Here is a 15,605-nt window from a genome sequence, read left to right as displayed (position 1 = left end):
TCTATGCAAGGCATTTGACCTGTATGGCATTTAGGTATTAAATGAATACAATCCAGCAACGTTAGTAGGCGCTCCATTTCGATCAAAATCTGTTTTCTTCTTAAGAAATCAGTACAAAATCAGGCACGTGGGTCAGGAGGGAATAAAGTTTGATCTCTTTATTAGACTAAAAGGAGACGTATTGAGACTTGTTAGAAGAACGTGTATGCTACAAAATGTTCCAATCTGCGTTTCCTCTTAGATGAAGATTAAAAAATAAAAACAGTGCTCACAAACATGGGCTTTTTCCAGAAGAAAGCTGTAGAAAAAATAACCATTACACAAGTGAATAACGAAGTAACGTCACAATACAATTTAAAACATTTGCCACCTCGTTGTGACCTCTAGTATTAAACCAATCACAAGTTTGCATTTCCATCGACCGTGACACGTTTTTGTGATAAAAGAGTGTTTTGATTAGCTCAAGCGAAAATCAATTTACATTTCTGTCGTGGTTTGCTATTGTATGCATATATTTCGTGGGCGATCGGTGTTTTGTATATTTTGCCGTTGAATTTCGTAATTCGCCGCGAGGCCAAGTCTGAGAAAGCGACTTTTTTGCGCCGTCGTGGATCGAGGTTCGGTCCCTTGTTGCAGGAACGTGTTCTTTCTTACAGAGTTCTGTGGAGTGTTGAGCGTTCGCTCCTGGTTCGATCAGGAGCCATAGATAATCAAGATTCCTGTTCCTTGCCTTTGAAAGGATTACATGTAAGTACAACTGAACGAGTCGCAGGTACTACTAAACTACTGTCCATTTCGATTTCTGTTCGCTTTACAGATATACAAAGACATTAACGTTATAGCCATCATCGTCATCTCGATTATAGTTCTCGCCAGGGACTTTCGACTTTCCTTAACGATTTAAACGAATATAAACTTAATCAACCGACCCCGGCCCAAACACAATTATTTTTCTTACTCGAGGTCAATTACATGTTACATTCTAACCAGGACTCATTTCTTTCGTTTCTTCAAGTGGGTAATTCATATTTCAACGACTTTGGGATATAAACAGTTTCTCGAAGTTACGCAGTTTATGGTTTAGTGAATGGTAATACATCAGATCTTTCGTGGTTTTGCCGGACGATCTTTTCACGATTTGTTCGAGAAGACAAAAGATTTCGTGCAGGCTGGATTTCTTTTGAGGCTGTAGTTTATTCAATTCGGAAGAAACTTTTATCTGTACTTTTCTACCCCCGATGAAAAGTTCACCCAAGATTTACGTATCAGGGGAGAAATATTGTTCCCGTGCGTGGATGTATTTGGATAAACTCAGCCGTCGTAGATGAAAAGTGTTTCTGTTTAGATAACAATGTGGAATTGGTTTTTGGTCTGCTATGAAAATGTGGTTTGTTTGAAGAATGGTGTAAATAGTAGCTGTGAAATGGTTTGCCACGAGTCATGCAATTTTTTGCTCCAACCCTGAAATGTTGTTGTGGATATTGTCGATTAGCGGACGAGTGGAATGTTCAAATAGATATGAAATCAGCATGCAAAATGCGTTCGTGCAGTCCTTAGCCTTCCCTGATTGTTTTGGATTATCGATGGAACTGTAACGAAAATTTGAACAAAACTTTGCTAACGAGATTGAAGTTCATTTTTCAGCCCACTGTTTTTCAACTTTCCAGTTCGTTTGCGGCTACGTAAGTTACCGCTGCGGTTTTCTCTAGTTTACTTAGCTTGCCCCGGTAGACACAACATTTGGCCGTTCTCCGCGGTTTATATTCGGTCTCTTCGAAGTTAATTTAATGTTTTGTGTTGTGGGTACATAAGCGTACTGTTCTAAATATAGACTGATTCGAACATTTCATCACAACTCTTGGATTTGGGAAGTAACTCGCTTATGGTGGAGAAAGGATTTGGAAGATAACAGAAGTTTGCCGGATATGAAAATTCTGCTGCCCTGTCGCCTTTAATTTACATATGAAACAAATAACGGCAGATGTTCAAAATCTTTTCGCCTTTGAGACAAGTTCCTTGCACCTTCAAGTACAAGCTACAATCTTATGTATCCAATGCTTGCAAAGTACCTCCACGTTTAAATCGTCACACAAGCTTGACAAATATTGACAATAAAGAATTTAGACAATTTCAGACTTCTGAAATCTTACGTTACCTGGCAACAACGTGACTCTTTTAGTCTTTCTAAGACAGGATCAATATAAATTGTGGTAATTATAGTCTCGCTGTTTTACCAGCTTATGTACTTTACTCTAGGGTCCACTTAGCAATAACGTTAGTGAACATGCAGTTGATCGGTTTTGAAAAACTGAATAAGATACTATCCTAACATGATGATCTACGGTAACCGGAAATCTTTATGAAGAGTCCAGGGGTATTGGCACTTATATTTCACGTTTCAGATGTGGACATAACAACATAACAATTACTTCAAAATCGAACAAAACTGTTGTCGTGTCTGTTTCTTTTTTTAGAATTTTGCAGCAACAACTAAGTCACGGATAAAATTTATTTAGGTCATGCACTGTACAGACCTTCTTCGTCGGTTACCAAAAGAACAATAGTAGCTCTGCAGCTGTGAAATGATTAGAAACGATTAACGACCTAAACCACAAATATCTTCATTAAAAAAAAAAAAAAAAAAACACTAAAAGTCTATTATGAAACTTGAAAAGAATCGGGTTCCACGCATGCCAAACGAGCCACATGCGGTCACAAACAGTATCACTTTTTATGCTCTGTTTTCTTAACACAATTTGCTTTGTGATCAATTTTGAAATGTTCGTAAGTTAATTAGTAAAAACTTGTTGGCAGAATAACGGCAATTTTGTCTTTACTTGTCAAACATTTATGCAACTTCTCCAAATCTCTCCAAATCTTAATTCAAAGTAACTACATGTATGTGGTGGCGAAAGGTATTCGTTGCCGAATTAATGTTTTTTGGAGTGGTTGATTTTTTGGAATTTCTATTCACGTCAAAAAAGATATGATATGACACTTATAGTTGTAAGCAGTAATTTCAAGGAACTTTCTCGACTTCCAGCTTAACTTTGGCTTAATACCTGTGTTAACAACCCACAGTTACTAAATATTGCATATTAATGAGCACATTTGGAAGCAAATCGTATGTTGCGTAGTGAGAACAATTAGTTTTCTGTTGGTGGCCAGGCGTATTTGCATTTCATAATATTTAAAAAAGCTGTTTGCAGTTTGCAAATAACTTTAAAATTACCTGTTCGAAAAAGGAACAAAGACGCGTTTTGTAAACAGTACTGAACTAACAGTGTTAGGAATTAATTTTGTCGAATTGCAGCGACTTGTTGTCTTATAAAAGGTAAGCTCAGCCTTCGTTAGAACTTAGAAGTCAGTTTAATTATATTATTCTGAGCTTGAATACTTCACACTACGGGAAGACATAGCTGACAGTCAAAGTTGACATGTTAGGGTTGCCTGGTTCAATGAATTGCAAACGGCCTCCGCAACTGGGATGTGGGTTTTGTTAAAACGGATCAGGAATGATGCGAACTGCTAGCAAGTGTAAATAAAGCCAATGTTTCATCCAAAGAAACTGTTTTTATATCCGCAACATGGAGTATAACGTTTTGTTTTTCTTCGAATATTTAAATCCTCTGTTTAATACGGCTCCAAAAGTATTTTCTTTCCGACCATAGTGTATATAAATGCTAATTACTCATAAAATTTTGTTCGGTATTTGTTGCATACAGTTAAGAATGGCTGTTTAATTGCTAGAATTTTACTTTTAGTATCGGTCAAAACTTGAACTCTGTTCAGTTTGCTATGCACGGATTGAGGTTTACAAATATCAAACCGAAAAACCACCTTAAAAGTTCCTTCGCCTCAAGGGAAAATAATACATAAATATTTCATAACTTAACTTGTATACCAGCTGTTTATTGTATCGAGAACGCTGAATCTTCCTCTAGAAATTTCTTCTTGCTTACTCGAGCATTTAATAAGTTCGAGTCAACAACAACTTTTCTTTGGCGTGCTTCAGTGAGGCTGGAGTTATCGTTTATGCCGTGTCTCTGAAAAGACAAAAGAGTAGAGAGGTTCTATTGTGAAGATTTCGCTCATTTGCATATTGGAGCGTGGGAACCCAAGAAAAGGTTCCGTCATTTTGTTGGTGTGTCACTAGCCCAACACTCAAGGGAGTATTTTGAGACTCTATTTTGAAGTGAGAAGTTGGGAAAAATTGCCTGTCTGTCTCAGAAGACCTCAGAAAGGGTTGCTGCATAATACTGTACGTGGAAAAAGGCACATAAATAACCAAAATCACTTTAGTCATTCAGAATAAACGCCAACTGGCCGAAGAAAATGGGCATCATTAACCAAGATACGACAGTCGCTTCGAGACAAATTTTGGATGTCTTTTGGAATACCAACTGCAGTTTCGTTTTATTTTTCAAGATTTTGGGGGTAATTTGTTTAAATGAGAGAGATAGGACTGATTCTTGCCAAGACAAGGTTACCTTTATTTCATTATTAATTTTATGTTATGTACTGTACTTGCTTGAGTACGTAAATTGCATGGCTCATCGAGGTTTAAAGAAACATCACAGGATAATTTTGCTGCTTACACAAAAAATTGTAGCATGTCTTATTAATTACGTCGATTGACATTGTCGTATTTGTATAATTTGCCAACTGCAATGTTGTAGTATAGTCGTACTACCATTTCAGCGGCGTCCTATTGCCTTGATTATGAACGCCTGACACTATACTCTTTTCGTAATTTTGTCGTACTTCTAGCCACTTATGTTGTTGAATCTTGATGAAACCATACTGACTCCATGTTTATATTGCCAATTTTGCAAGTATCCCAAAGTTATAAGCGAGAAACTTGAGTAATTTTGTAATTTTTCTGATTTAATCGACAGAAACATGCGGGGGTACAGTAATCGAAGTGATGAACAAAGATCCCATTCATGGGACAGAGGGAAGAGAGACGAACTCTCCCGCAGCTGGGGAGGGGAGAGGTGGAATAAAGACCATCATAACGACAAAGCCCAGTTGATGAATGGACCGACACAAAGCCCGGCGTGCAAAAAATATATCTCTGTGGTCTCCGAGGGAAACTATTTTATTGCTTCCAAAGCACCGCTTCCGGATCGCATCGAGCTGCGAATGTGTGGCACCACAGGGCTGGGTCAGAACAACCGTGCTCTGTCCATACCGGATCTATACCGCGTCAAGATGAAGCCTATTCCAGAGGTGGTGGAAGAACAAGTGGATGCAGTTCGCCGAGAAGAAGTTCACTCGGAGAATGCTTGCCCTCTGCATGATCATCACCTACCAAGGAGTGGTTCTTTGAAAGAGATGTACTACTCGCAGTACACGCACCATTTTGACCCGAATGAGCCTCGTTCGCACATCGCTGGCTGGAAGGTCGATATAGAGCCGAATAACATCCCCCATCGTCGGTCTCGGATGTGCGTACTCAACAACCCCATGATCTCGGGGTCAAGAAAGAGGCCCGAGCGCCCGAAGTCTGCTCCTCCTACGCTGGCCTACGAGTTTGATGTTTTCACGGAAAATATCGAAGATGACAGACTGTCTTGCGCCACTCTTCCTAACTTTCATCATGGCTTCCCCGAATCCACGCGAAGTACCGACGACTTAGCGACTCGTCTTCAAGATTTGATCGTCGATGCATCGCCTCCGGAATACATCAACGACGACAGTTCCTTCGGCTACGATCCGAGCGATGACACGTCGGAAACTTCTTCGGCGTTTTACCATGACCAGGGCTTTTACAAGAAACGCGATCCCGCCAAATTTAGCTACAGCCGTCCCAAGTTACTCCGACTATCCGCCGACTTTCCTGGGGTGAGAAATCTAGAAAAAATGCGTCGAAAACGCAAAAGCATGGGTTCCTCCTCAACTGGCTCCACTTCTCCTACGCCTTCTCCGTCAGGAGAATACGGGTTTTTTGTAGCGCTGACATCGAAGGATCAAGTTCCACAACAAACACACGGACGATACTATTCCATGACTTAAACGGGAGAAATTCACAGTTGAAAGAAAATTTGGACGACATAAATTAAAGAAACGGATATGAAGTGACTGAAGAAAAGAAATATTTGCAAGAGGTTTCCTCAATTATCTGGACGAATACTTTTAAACAAAAACTCGAAAGCCTCTTTTACCTTCAGTTAGTTTACACTTTTAAACATATCGGGGGATCACTCTTCGCAAGCAGTCGGAGAGTCTCCGACTCATATTTATTCAATCAGAAACAGAAGCACGAACACTCGCTCGCGACTCCGAAAGATATCTCGTAACCTGCCCTGGGGCCCGTTTCTCGAAGGTCCCGAAAAGTTTTCGCACGCGGAAAGCCCTAGCAAAATCTCGAACCTTATGATTACAGAGCTGTTTTATTCACATATTCTTAATATGAACAGAGGTTCTCTTCATACAAGAAGTTTCAGGCGCATGCACTTCTCCGTTTTTAGGTACAGATGAACTAAAAGTGGCTTTACAGGCCCGAAAAGTTTCCGGGGCTTTCGAGAAACGGGCACCAGGACAGTTGTGCTGCTTATCAACTTCGCTGACGAATAGCGCAAGCTCAGTTCAGCTAAATAGGCCAGTTCCGAGTTACCTTGTGCCTCTGTTTCAAAACAAGTCTCAGTGCAAAACCTCTGTTATGAAAATAAGTTTGATTTGAATGAAAATGAACTTGAAGGCGGAACTCATTTTCACATAAATGGTTTCCCACTTAGACTCGTTTTGGCGCAGAGGCAAAAGGCAGCTCGGAAATGGCCTATTCTCGGGGTTACGATTCTCACCAAGAATATGAGGCCTTAGTGGGTGGGCGGGGGGGGGGGGGGGAATTGGCGCGGAGGGGTCTGAGTATCCCACGTCCGGTTGATTTTTGGCCTAACTATCCCGAATACCGTTAATTCCAGCTGCAAACATTAACGATTTCCCCACTCCACATCCCGTTTTATTTTTCTAATCCATATCTCATTAATCTTATTCCCCAAATATCCTGTTCCCGTTAATAACCGTATTCCGAAAACTCCTAATAGGGCCTCAGAATTCGATTGATTCTTGTTTAGGACTTCTCAGGCGACTAGTGGCAATGGGTAAACACATGATAAACATAGTATAGAAATTTTAAACCAAGAGATTATACTCGGCTTGTTCGAGGAGGCAATTTGTCGTTTAATTTTCTTCTCTCTATTATTTAATGCCAAAGAGACGAGTTCTGAAATTTTGGGGATCTGTTAGGCTTTGTACGATCAGTGCATCATCACTGTAAAATACTCGAAGAAGAGAACTTTCACTTAAAGCGTTAACGACCGTTAGCAAGAGAGAAGAATTAAGATAAAATAAAATTGCCTTTTTACCATTCAAGCAGCTTTTCAAGTGAATGTTAATGGTTCAATTTTTTTTTAAGCTGAGCTCGTTTGATTGGTAAAACTTCAGTTTTAAGATCGTTTAGTGGTGCAATCAATTAAAAAGCCTTTGAGAACTTAAATTTTCAGTTTGTAAAATCTGGATCTAAACGGCTTCGTCACGGGACTGTAAATATTCAATTGTAACATATCTTATTACAGGCATAACCAGTTTTCCCTGATCATTTACTATTTAAGCTCTGACGGTTCTTAAGTCTTATTGTTTCTGTAAAGGTTAGCAAGAGTTCAGTTTAAGGTCATTCCACTGAAATAGGACCTGCACCGAGATTTTTGTCAAACTTTGGCTACTGATTGTTTGTATTATGGGAACTTAAATTTTGAAATAAAAATGAAAGGTCCCTTTGTTCGTTTAGGACCAACAGCACCTTGTTTATACCCAATAAATTCTTATAATAGCACCATGATTATAGTCACGATTGCTTGCTAAATTTACGTTTCCGACAATTATTTCTTGATCCATATTTATTTTACATAGAGAAATTTATTACTCAAATCAAAACAACAGAAAAACATGATAGGTCACCGTACTCGTTTTCGAGAAAATGATGATTTACCTATATGGCGAGGTCCAGCCGTAAAGAATAAGCCGCCATTTTTAATGTGCGCGCGCTAATCACGCGTGAAATTATGAGCAGCAGGGATGCGCAATGCAATACTGGGGTATGACCTTAAAAGGGTCTTTTTCACCATACATGGACAACTTTGATTGACACTGGAAAGTCCACGTTACGAGTATTAAGCGTGCGCACATTAAAAGAATGGACTGACAGCTGGTTCTTTCCCCTGATGTCGCCGGAGAAATATCTAGAAAGAAAACGAAATTAAGAGATATTAACGGCCATTTTCTTTTAACCGAGCTGGTAAGCTCTACTTTTTACATAGAAAGGCGCGAGAAACAAGCCAACTCATTTGACCAGTTTAATTGACGTGTCCTCTTTTCATGAACCTTTATCAATGGTTCCTTGTGATTACTGCTGGCCATCTAACTTTGCTTTCCTCCTCCTTGCATACAGAGGCTGCACCTGCTGTAGTACAAGCAGCAGTCCAAACAGCAATGTCTTAACGAAAGGACAAAATAAAACACTTTTGCTCGAAGTTTTGCAGGTTATTTTGGCTTCCTCTACTACCACGCTAGAGATTTTTAGGTTTAACCTATAACGAGGAACAAGATGTTTTGTTCAAAATTTAAATAATAACAAAAACATAATTATTATCCTACCTAGCGACACGTGAGTTGCTGGACGCGGGCGACTCAGTTTTGGCGCCAGATTTAAAGGTTAGAGGCACAAGATGTTTCCTATCGTTTTTCATGCGTTTCAATCTAAATATGACTTCTGACATTTAAATCCAGAGAGAAAAGTGACCCGACTTATCTTTGACGTCAGGACAGTGCAGTTTTCCCCGGCTGCTGATTGGTGATTGGTCTGGAACCCATGGATTGGTTTATTCCAATTAATTTCACCAAAATTAATTGGACATCTTCTGGTCGATGCTTTTAAGGTGGCCGAACACAGTTTTCAAGTGCCTATGCCTAATTCACCATTACTTTTAAACTATTTGTGCGTTGGCGCCCGTTTTTTGCATGAGTCAAGGTTAACCGCAGAAGGGTTTATTCTCGCATTTTTGGCTAAGGTGTGTGCTGTTTCCATGGCAACGGGGCTGGTTAAAAACAAGGCTTAAAAAATGTTTTTTGTTTATTTAAAAAAGACGATTTTCGTAATTCGCCGTAAATCGTTTTCACTACATGTTCGTATTATTAAAAATTCCCTATGTCAAAATTCCGATTTTTTGTGATAAATCATTCACGTGGTTTCTGAACTATTTTTTTGCCAGATTTTTTGAAATCCTAACGACTGGATCGTTAGAAATCGGCAAGTTTCTACAAAAGCAATCGGTCTCAATTTTTCGAGCAACTGCGAATGCGCTACATTTAACTGGGTTTTTTCGGTAACAAAGAAAAAGCTGAGAGTTGCTGGGTTCTTCGCATCGTTACCTTTTCTAATATATCTTTGTAATAAAAGACTAAAGCCATCAATACACTGCGTTCAAATATAGAGAAAAATAGCATAGATAGTGCGGGTGTTGAGTAAATAAAATGATCGCTGGATCGCTCTGTTGACGGCATATTTGTTTTTTCCAATCCTTGTGCGCGCGCTAAATTGCATCAGCAAAAGCGCGCGCGAAAACTGTGTTCGGCCACCTTAATAGGTGCCTGCAGGCAGATAGGTGCCTGTAGCAGATTGTATCCCGTTCATTGCAGGAGCCCATCACCCCGTTGAATTATTTACGCAACAGATCCACTTCTACAAAATGTGATGGGCTCCAGTTCGTGGATATTCTTTTTAACTCTCTCCTCCTGTCCGGCCCCGTCAAAGGCTCTGTTGGGGAGAATCCGCTGGACGATATGAGCCCTCGTTTCGAGGTCTGAGTCTGCAATCAAGTCAGTGGCTTATCCTAAGAAAATAAAATGGCGGCGATGGCGGCAAATTCAGATAAGGAGATGGAAGATGTTCGTCAAGTCTTACAGATGTAAGCTGAATGATTTTCGTCAAAGATTATAGTCTGCTGATTTAATGAACCTTAACTGTATTTCCTTTATTCTTAATAAGACTTGAGGAGCAAATTACAAAGGCACACAAGCTCTGTTTGCAGAGACGAAAGGAAACTGAATGTTGTGTTCAGCAATGTCGAAATCTGCTGAAACCATGGTATGTCGATTTTTTAGGGAGATCTTCATGTGAATTGGAAATTTACGTTATCATTGCCTAGCAATAATGTTCTCAGTCAGTCTGGTTTAGCCTTTGTTTTTGCCTTTTGATCAACAGTGGAACCCTGCCTTTTTAATACCCGTTGATACGGCCACCTCGTTGAGGGGACATTGGGGGGTTCTGAACACCGCAATACCGCAAAAAAATTTCGGCAAATACCGCAATACCGCAAAAAAATCACAAAATACCGCAATACTTCAAGAGGGGTGCGTTGGGATTTGGCCAATTTTTGGTTCGGTTTTTCGGTTTTCGCACTTAAAAACTGCGGTTTTTCGGTTTTGGTGTCTTGTGCGGTTTGCGGGTTTTCTCCAATTCAGTCGTTGGTTTTCGGTTTTTGTCAACCATGATGGCGGTTTTTCGGATTTTTCTGTCTAATGCATTTTACGGTTTTTCTGGTTTGTCAAGGAAGTTACATCCTGCATTACCACTAAAACTTTATAGACCATTTTACAGTTGTCTGCTCAGTGGCCTGGCCTTTGGATGGCAGCGAGGCTTGAGTTGACCTTGTTTTGATACAGACCTCACTGCTTTTGTTGTATAAAACAAGTAGCTTTGGTGCTAACTGGGTGCATTTTCATGACAAAAGCAGTGAGGTCTGTATAAAATGGTTTATTCCAAGGAACCACTTATACAGCCTTCTACCCAGACTTTGTTTTAGATGATGTATGACAAGTCAAGTCTCTCTAATTTAGCAGCCGTTATCTGGGTCGTAAATGGCTGCCAAGCAGACTATGAGAAGCTAAAGATAACATCAAAACAAAAGACTATTTCTCAAATATCACGCGGCTGGGATAATATTGTGTGGACTTTGACCTTAGCCTGTGGACCATCGAGTTTCTATTAATAGCTTGATTGCAAGTTGTCTTCCCTTTTTGTCATCGGAATAACATTGTGCTCACTCACTCTGTTCACATGAAATAAAAGCAAAGGAGAGACTGTTTCGTTGTAAAATAAAGTAGTTTGGTTGTAAAGTGTGGCTGCCATTGTGCCTACACAAATGAAAATTCTGACCATGGCAATCAAAAAGCAGCTTCAGAATGTGGTGTTTCTTCTTAACAAAAATCACCTAAAATCATGTTAAAGTGCTTTTTTTTTCTAGTTTCACATTGCTATAGGTCTGGAGCCAATTTACAAAAATATAAAGCACATTTTTAGATTATGATAAGTTCTGTACTAACAAGGGGATATGCTGAAAGAACTTTGTAAGTAAAACAAGTTAAGACTTTTAAAATTAAATAACGGAAAGAGATTCGGTTTTCAGTGTTGGACGAAATTTATTGTGGTTTTGTAATGTCATACCGAAACCACTACTCTGTATGTTAAAGTATAGAGCAAATAAAACAGAAATAACAATGGAGAATTTGTTAATGAATGTTAGGTCAGGTAATTTTTGATTTAGACAAAATAAGTATCATTTGGCGTGGTTGGCTAATAATTAACAAAAAATAACACACCCCTTTATGACTGCGACACAAGGAATTGCAGTTTAACATTACCATGAGAGCTAAGTTTCATCAGGAATGTCCAATTGGAAACTTGAAAATGCTCGGAAAATGTTGGAGGACTAGGAGGATAATTTTTAATACTGTTCAAAAAACTAAACAACTGCATCCCACAGGTTCGGAGAATACTCCGATACCACATTTTGAGATTAAAATTACCGAAATTCTGCAAGAAAAATTGTCTGCAAACCCCAATGTCCTCCTCCTTGTTATTATGGGTATGACATTTGCAGACTTCAGACTGCAGAATGCAGACTTTTTAACTCGTCATATTCTGAAGTATTCCCATTTTCATTAACGAAAGCTAACCGTAAATGGGCTAAACTGAGCGCTATTCATGCTGAATAACGGTTTCTGAACACTGAAGAAGGGTTATACACCCGAAAAGTCTCTTTCTTCAAGGACGTTTATGACACTTTTTCATATTTTGTTATAATATCAACCTACAAGCTATTTGACCTGAGTGACATTCAGGCTAACCAGAACGCTATCTTGGTCCAAATGTAGTCTGCAATCTGCAATCTGCAGTCTGCAAATGTCATACACCGGAACGAAAGCTCAGTCTGTTACTAGTGAAAACCAGCCTTAACCTCTCCACACTACTCTCTGTAAGGAAAACCTGCCCAATGTGCTGACCAAGCAAATTTGTAAAGACACTCAAAATACATTCAAAACATGTAGGATGTACAACCTTGTTCTCAGGGTCTCCTCATCCTGGCTCAATACCCTTTGACAGAACAATAGCAAAAACAACAGAGACAATGCTCCTAGCCCCAAAACAATAACAGCTTCTACACTTTGATGACTAACACAATTACAAGCTTACAAAAGCTGCTACACTTCTGGGTGCTGTCTCTCACTCTTAGGGGCAGGGAGAAGAGAGACCCTGGGAACGAGGTTGTGGCATGTATACTGGTGTTATGATGTATTGTCTTGAGTATGATTTTATTTAAGAAATAGAAAACATGTTCTCCGCGTTTCCATCAAGTTATTGAAACACGAGTGGAAGTTTGGGAGAATGAGAAATGCTGTGGGAACATGAGCCGCAGGCGAGTGTTTCTCCCAGACTTCCACTCGTGTTTCTATAACTTGATAGCAACACAAAGAACATTTTTTCTATTTCTTTTAGAAAACACCGCGACGAAAAAAAGGAAAACAACTTGTTAACTTTGATTATCAAAATGTAAATTCTCTTTGCTCGCGCCATCATTACATCAACAGCTCATGCTAGTTCTGTGTTTCTATCGAGTTATAGAAAAACAATTTTTAACCAATCAGGGCACATATTTTCTAAGGACTGTTTTCTAAAATAATATAAAAGCAGTTGCATTCTTTATAGGGATGGAAGGTTAATAGACATCATTGTAGAAATTACTGACACTGTATGCATGTACAATGTATTCAGCTTGATATTGGTATTGTTGGAGGTAAAATAATGCAAGCCCCCATATAAACTTGGTGTGTTTTGAGAGCCTCCCTTGGGAGGTTTTGGAGGTTCGATAAAAAAATTCCAAGCCTCTCCTTAACACCTCCTCATCCCCCCTTACCATATCAAAATAATTTTCTCTAATTTCCAACACTGTGCTTTTTTGATTGAAATGTTTGGGTTATTTGAAGGCCATTGATATCTAAAATGGTTAAACAAGATGAACAAACTACAAGTGGCACTGGACAGTCACAAACTATGCAGGCTGGAGGACCCATCACAGGAGACACAGAAATTGAAATCAAAGGTGAGGACTGAATTTAAGGTGTTTCATTTAGCCATTAGTTTACACCCTGAGAGGTGATGTGAAGATGTACCTGTAATAATTACTGCACTGGAGACTGGAATGAGTCTCTCTTTGATTCCTCCACTGCACCAAACTTAAGTCAGAGGTTTACAGTATTATTAAGCATAATTGCTTTAAGGGCTGGGTATTTGAAATTCATAGTTTTAAATGTCTGTTTCAGAGGCTTGTTCCAAAATTTGAATTGAAGTCTTGAATGAGAGTGAGATCTTACTATGCCTGCTATGCAAGAACTGTTTTTTACAATAACTGTCTAATTTCTTGCATGCTGATTGTCTCAATAAGAGTACAGACGGATAAAAGTTTAGTTTATACAAGCTTTCAAGTTCAACTTTCAGCCGCCAAACTGTCAACTTTTTAACCAATGAGACTTTGTGAACTTTTTTAAGTAGCCAATCAAAAAGTGAGAAAAGCTATTGCAACGTTTGTGTCATTTTGAATAAAATTGAATTTCACTTTTCTTTGTTTACAGCGAGTTTACGGCATCTTTTCCCCTTATTTATTCCCGACATTTGACCATTCTGGGGTCTTGTTATTGTAAAAAACAAATTCATGTCAATTTTTTTTGCGTCTATCCTCTTCTTGAATAATAAATAAATTTCGTCATAACATTGTCAAAGTTTACTGCAGAACCACTTGCCTGCAGCTTGTGGTTCCACAGCCACTTTGACAATGTTGTAACCCAATTCATCATCAATAAGAGAACAGACACATAAAAAACTGACATCAATTTGTTAATTTTCTCTATGCCCAATTTTATTGCACTTTGCAGACTGTCAGGGGTAGACTGTCAGGGCCCACAACCCTTGTCACAGCACCTTTAATTGGTACTATGTGCTTTTGTCCTAGCAAAGGAAACTGAGAAGCAAGATTTAGCAGCACTTCAAAGTTTGTTAGCCAAGGCACAAAAAGCAAGGGACATACAGACAAAGGTATGTAGAAATTAGTACCGGTACTTTCAATGCCAGAATGGACCTCTATTTAAAATTCCAGTAACCTTGAATCTGGGGTTTCTGATTTATCTCAAAGATCGATGAAGCTACTTCCAAAGCAGACCAGAAGAAGAAGATATCCAAAAAGCCTCTTGCTGTCACCACCAGTAAGTACAATAATAGATCACAGTTGGGGTTGTAGTCCATTTTGGGACAGATCTTTGTGAACAATGAGTATGTGAAAAAGCATTCGGAAGAGAAAATGGCAAAGATGTGCCTCAACTGGAGGTTTAACGTAGCCATTTCTTTTTCTTCTTTATATCTCTGGACATATTTTACAACTTGATCCATTGAGCAGTACATTGCAGTCCAATCCTAGAAATTGCACCTTTGTGGCAATGTTTTCGTTGAAGTAAGCTAGAAGTCTTGATGTTACTCTTGAATGAGCTGCTAGCCCATCACAGATTAACACCAGCATTTTGGATGGCTGCCTTAACAACTTCTAGCACCCGTTTATACTCCGCATGGAGACAAACACCTTGAGGTTAAAGTTTCTTGCTTATTAACATTTCAGAGCCTCCCCAGAAACAACCCATGCAACGTACAGCAAAACAAACTCTTCCAAAGGCTTCCAAACTTCAGCCTAAACAGTCTGCACCCATCAGAAAACCTGCAACACAGAAGCCTGCCATAAAGAGCACTTACAGTTCATCATATGGGAGACCCTCCTCAGCAAAATCCCTCATGCAACCCACAAGCTCACGGGGGTCTGCTAAGATGTACCTAGACAGTGTTTTGAACAAAGGTAAAAAGAATGGAACTGATTCAAAAGCTGTGTCCAGAAAGCAAGGTAATGTCATCGTCATTTGGGAAGGGGGCACAAAGTCAGCATGGGGTGGGAGTTTCCAACCATGAAGCAGGGGATGCACTTTTTCCTGGTAGAATTCTTGTTTATTTTCTTTTAGGTCCCTCTGTATTGTGCACTGTTTCTATAATAAGGAGAATGGTCACTGCTGGTCTGCATTAAGGTCAGACTAACAAAAAACCCAAATCGTTACAAGTAGCTCCACGATAAAACCTCTGATAGTTCCTAATGGCTTTTTGAATGTTGGCTCTTGATTAAGCAGAGAATATTCTTAGTTTGTATTTTAGCAAAGTGGAATGGAGGTTTAAC

The 15,605-nt window shown here is 39.3% G+C and overlaps 2 protein-coding genes across 4 annotated transcripts in view; both read left to right on the top strand.

Moving 5' to 3' along the window:
* The first annotated feature begins 472 nt into the window (after window positions 1-472).
* Window positions 473-6,831, top strand: LOC145490001 (uncharacterized). The gene is made up of 2 exons (XM_081469088.1): window positions 473-747; window positions 4,899-6,831. The coding sequence occupies exon 2, from the start codon at window positions 4,903-4,905 to the stop codon at window positions 6,016-6,018; it is 1,116 nt and encodes a 371-aa protein (XP_081325214.1). The 5' UTR covers window positions 473-747; window positions 4,899-4,902; the 3' UTR covers window positions 6,019-6,831.
* Window positions 6,832-8,565: 1,734 nt separating this feature from the next.
* The window catches only part of LOC145490993 (uncharacterized), a 24,683-nt gene continuing 17,643 nt past the window's right edge, over window positions 8,566-15,605 (top strand). For 2 of the 3 annotated variants that reach the window (XR_014049745.1, XM_081470126.1), the window contains exons 1-6: window positions 8,566-9,968; window positions 10,049-10,147; window positions 13,327-13,442; window positions 14,349-14,431; window positions 14,529-14,598; window positions 15,006-15,281. Coding sequence is in view for 2 of the 3 variants with exons in the window: in XM_081470126.1 (XP_081326252.1) it covers window positions 9,907-9,968; window positions 10,049-10,147; window positions 13,327-13,442; window positions 14,349-14,431; window positions 14,529-14,598; window positions 15,006-15,281 (706 nt within the window). In the remaining variant the exon portion in view is untranslated. The remainder of the gene's footprint in view (window positions 9,969-10,048; window positions 10,148-13,326; window positions 13,443-14,348; window positions 14,432-14,528; window positions 14,599-15,005; window positions 15,282-15,605) is intronic. The other variant, XM_081470127.1, reaches the window with a different exon arrangement.

This window comes from Orbicella franksi, chromosome 6 (assembly GCF_964199315.1).
Source record: "Orbicella franksi chromosome 6, jaOrbFran1.1, whole genome shotgun sequence".
Classification (NCBI taxonomy): domain Eukaryota; kingdom Metazoa; phylum Cnidaria; class Anthozoa; order Scleractinia; family Merulinidae; genus Orbicella; species Orbicella franksi.
This window is presented reverse-complemented; position numbering and strand designations above follow the sequence as displayed.

Bases quoted from the DNA above. Each gene is read 5' to 3' on its own strand.
- LOC145490001 (XM_081469088.1), top strand. From the start codon at position 4,903: ATGCGGGGGTACAGTAATCGAAGTGATGAACAAAGATCCCATTCATGG.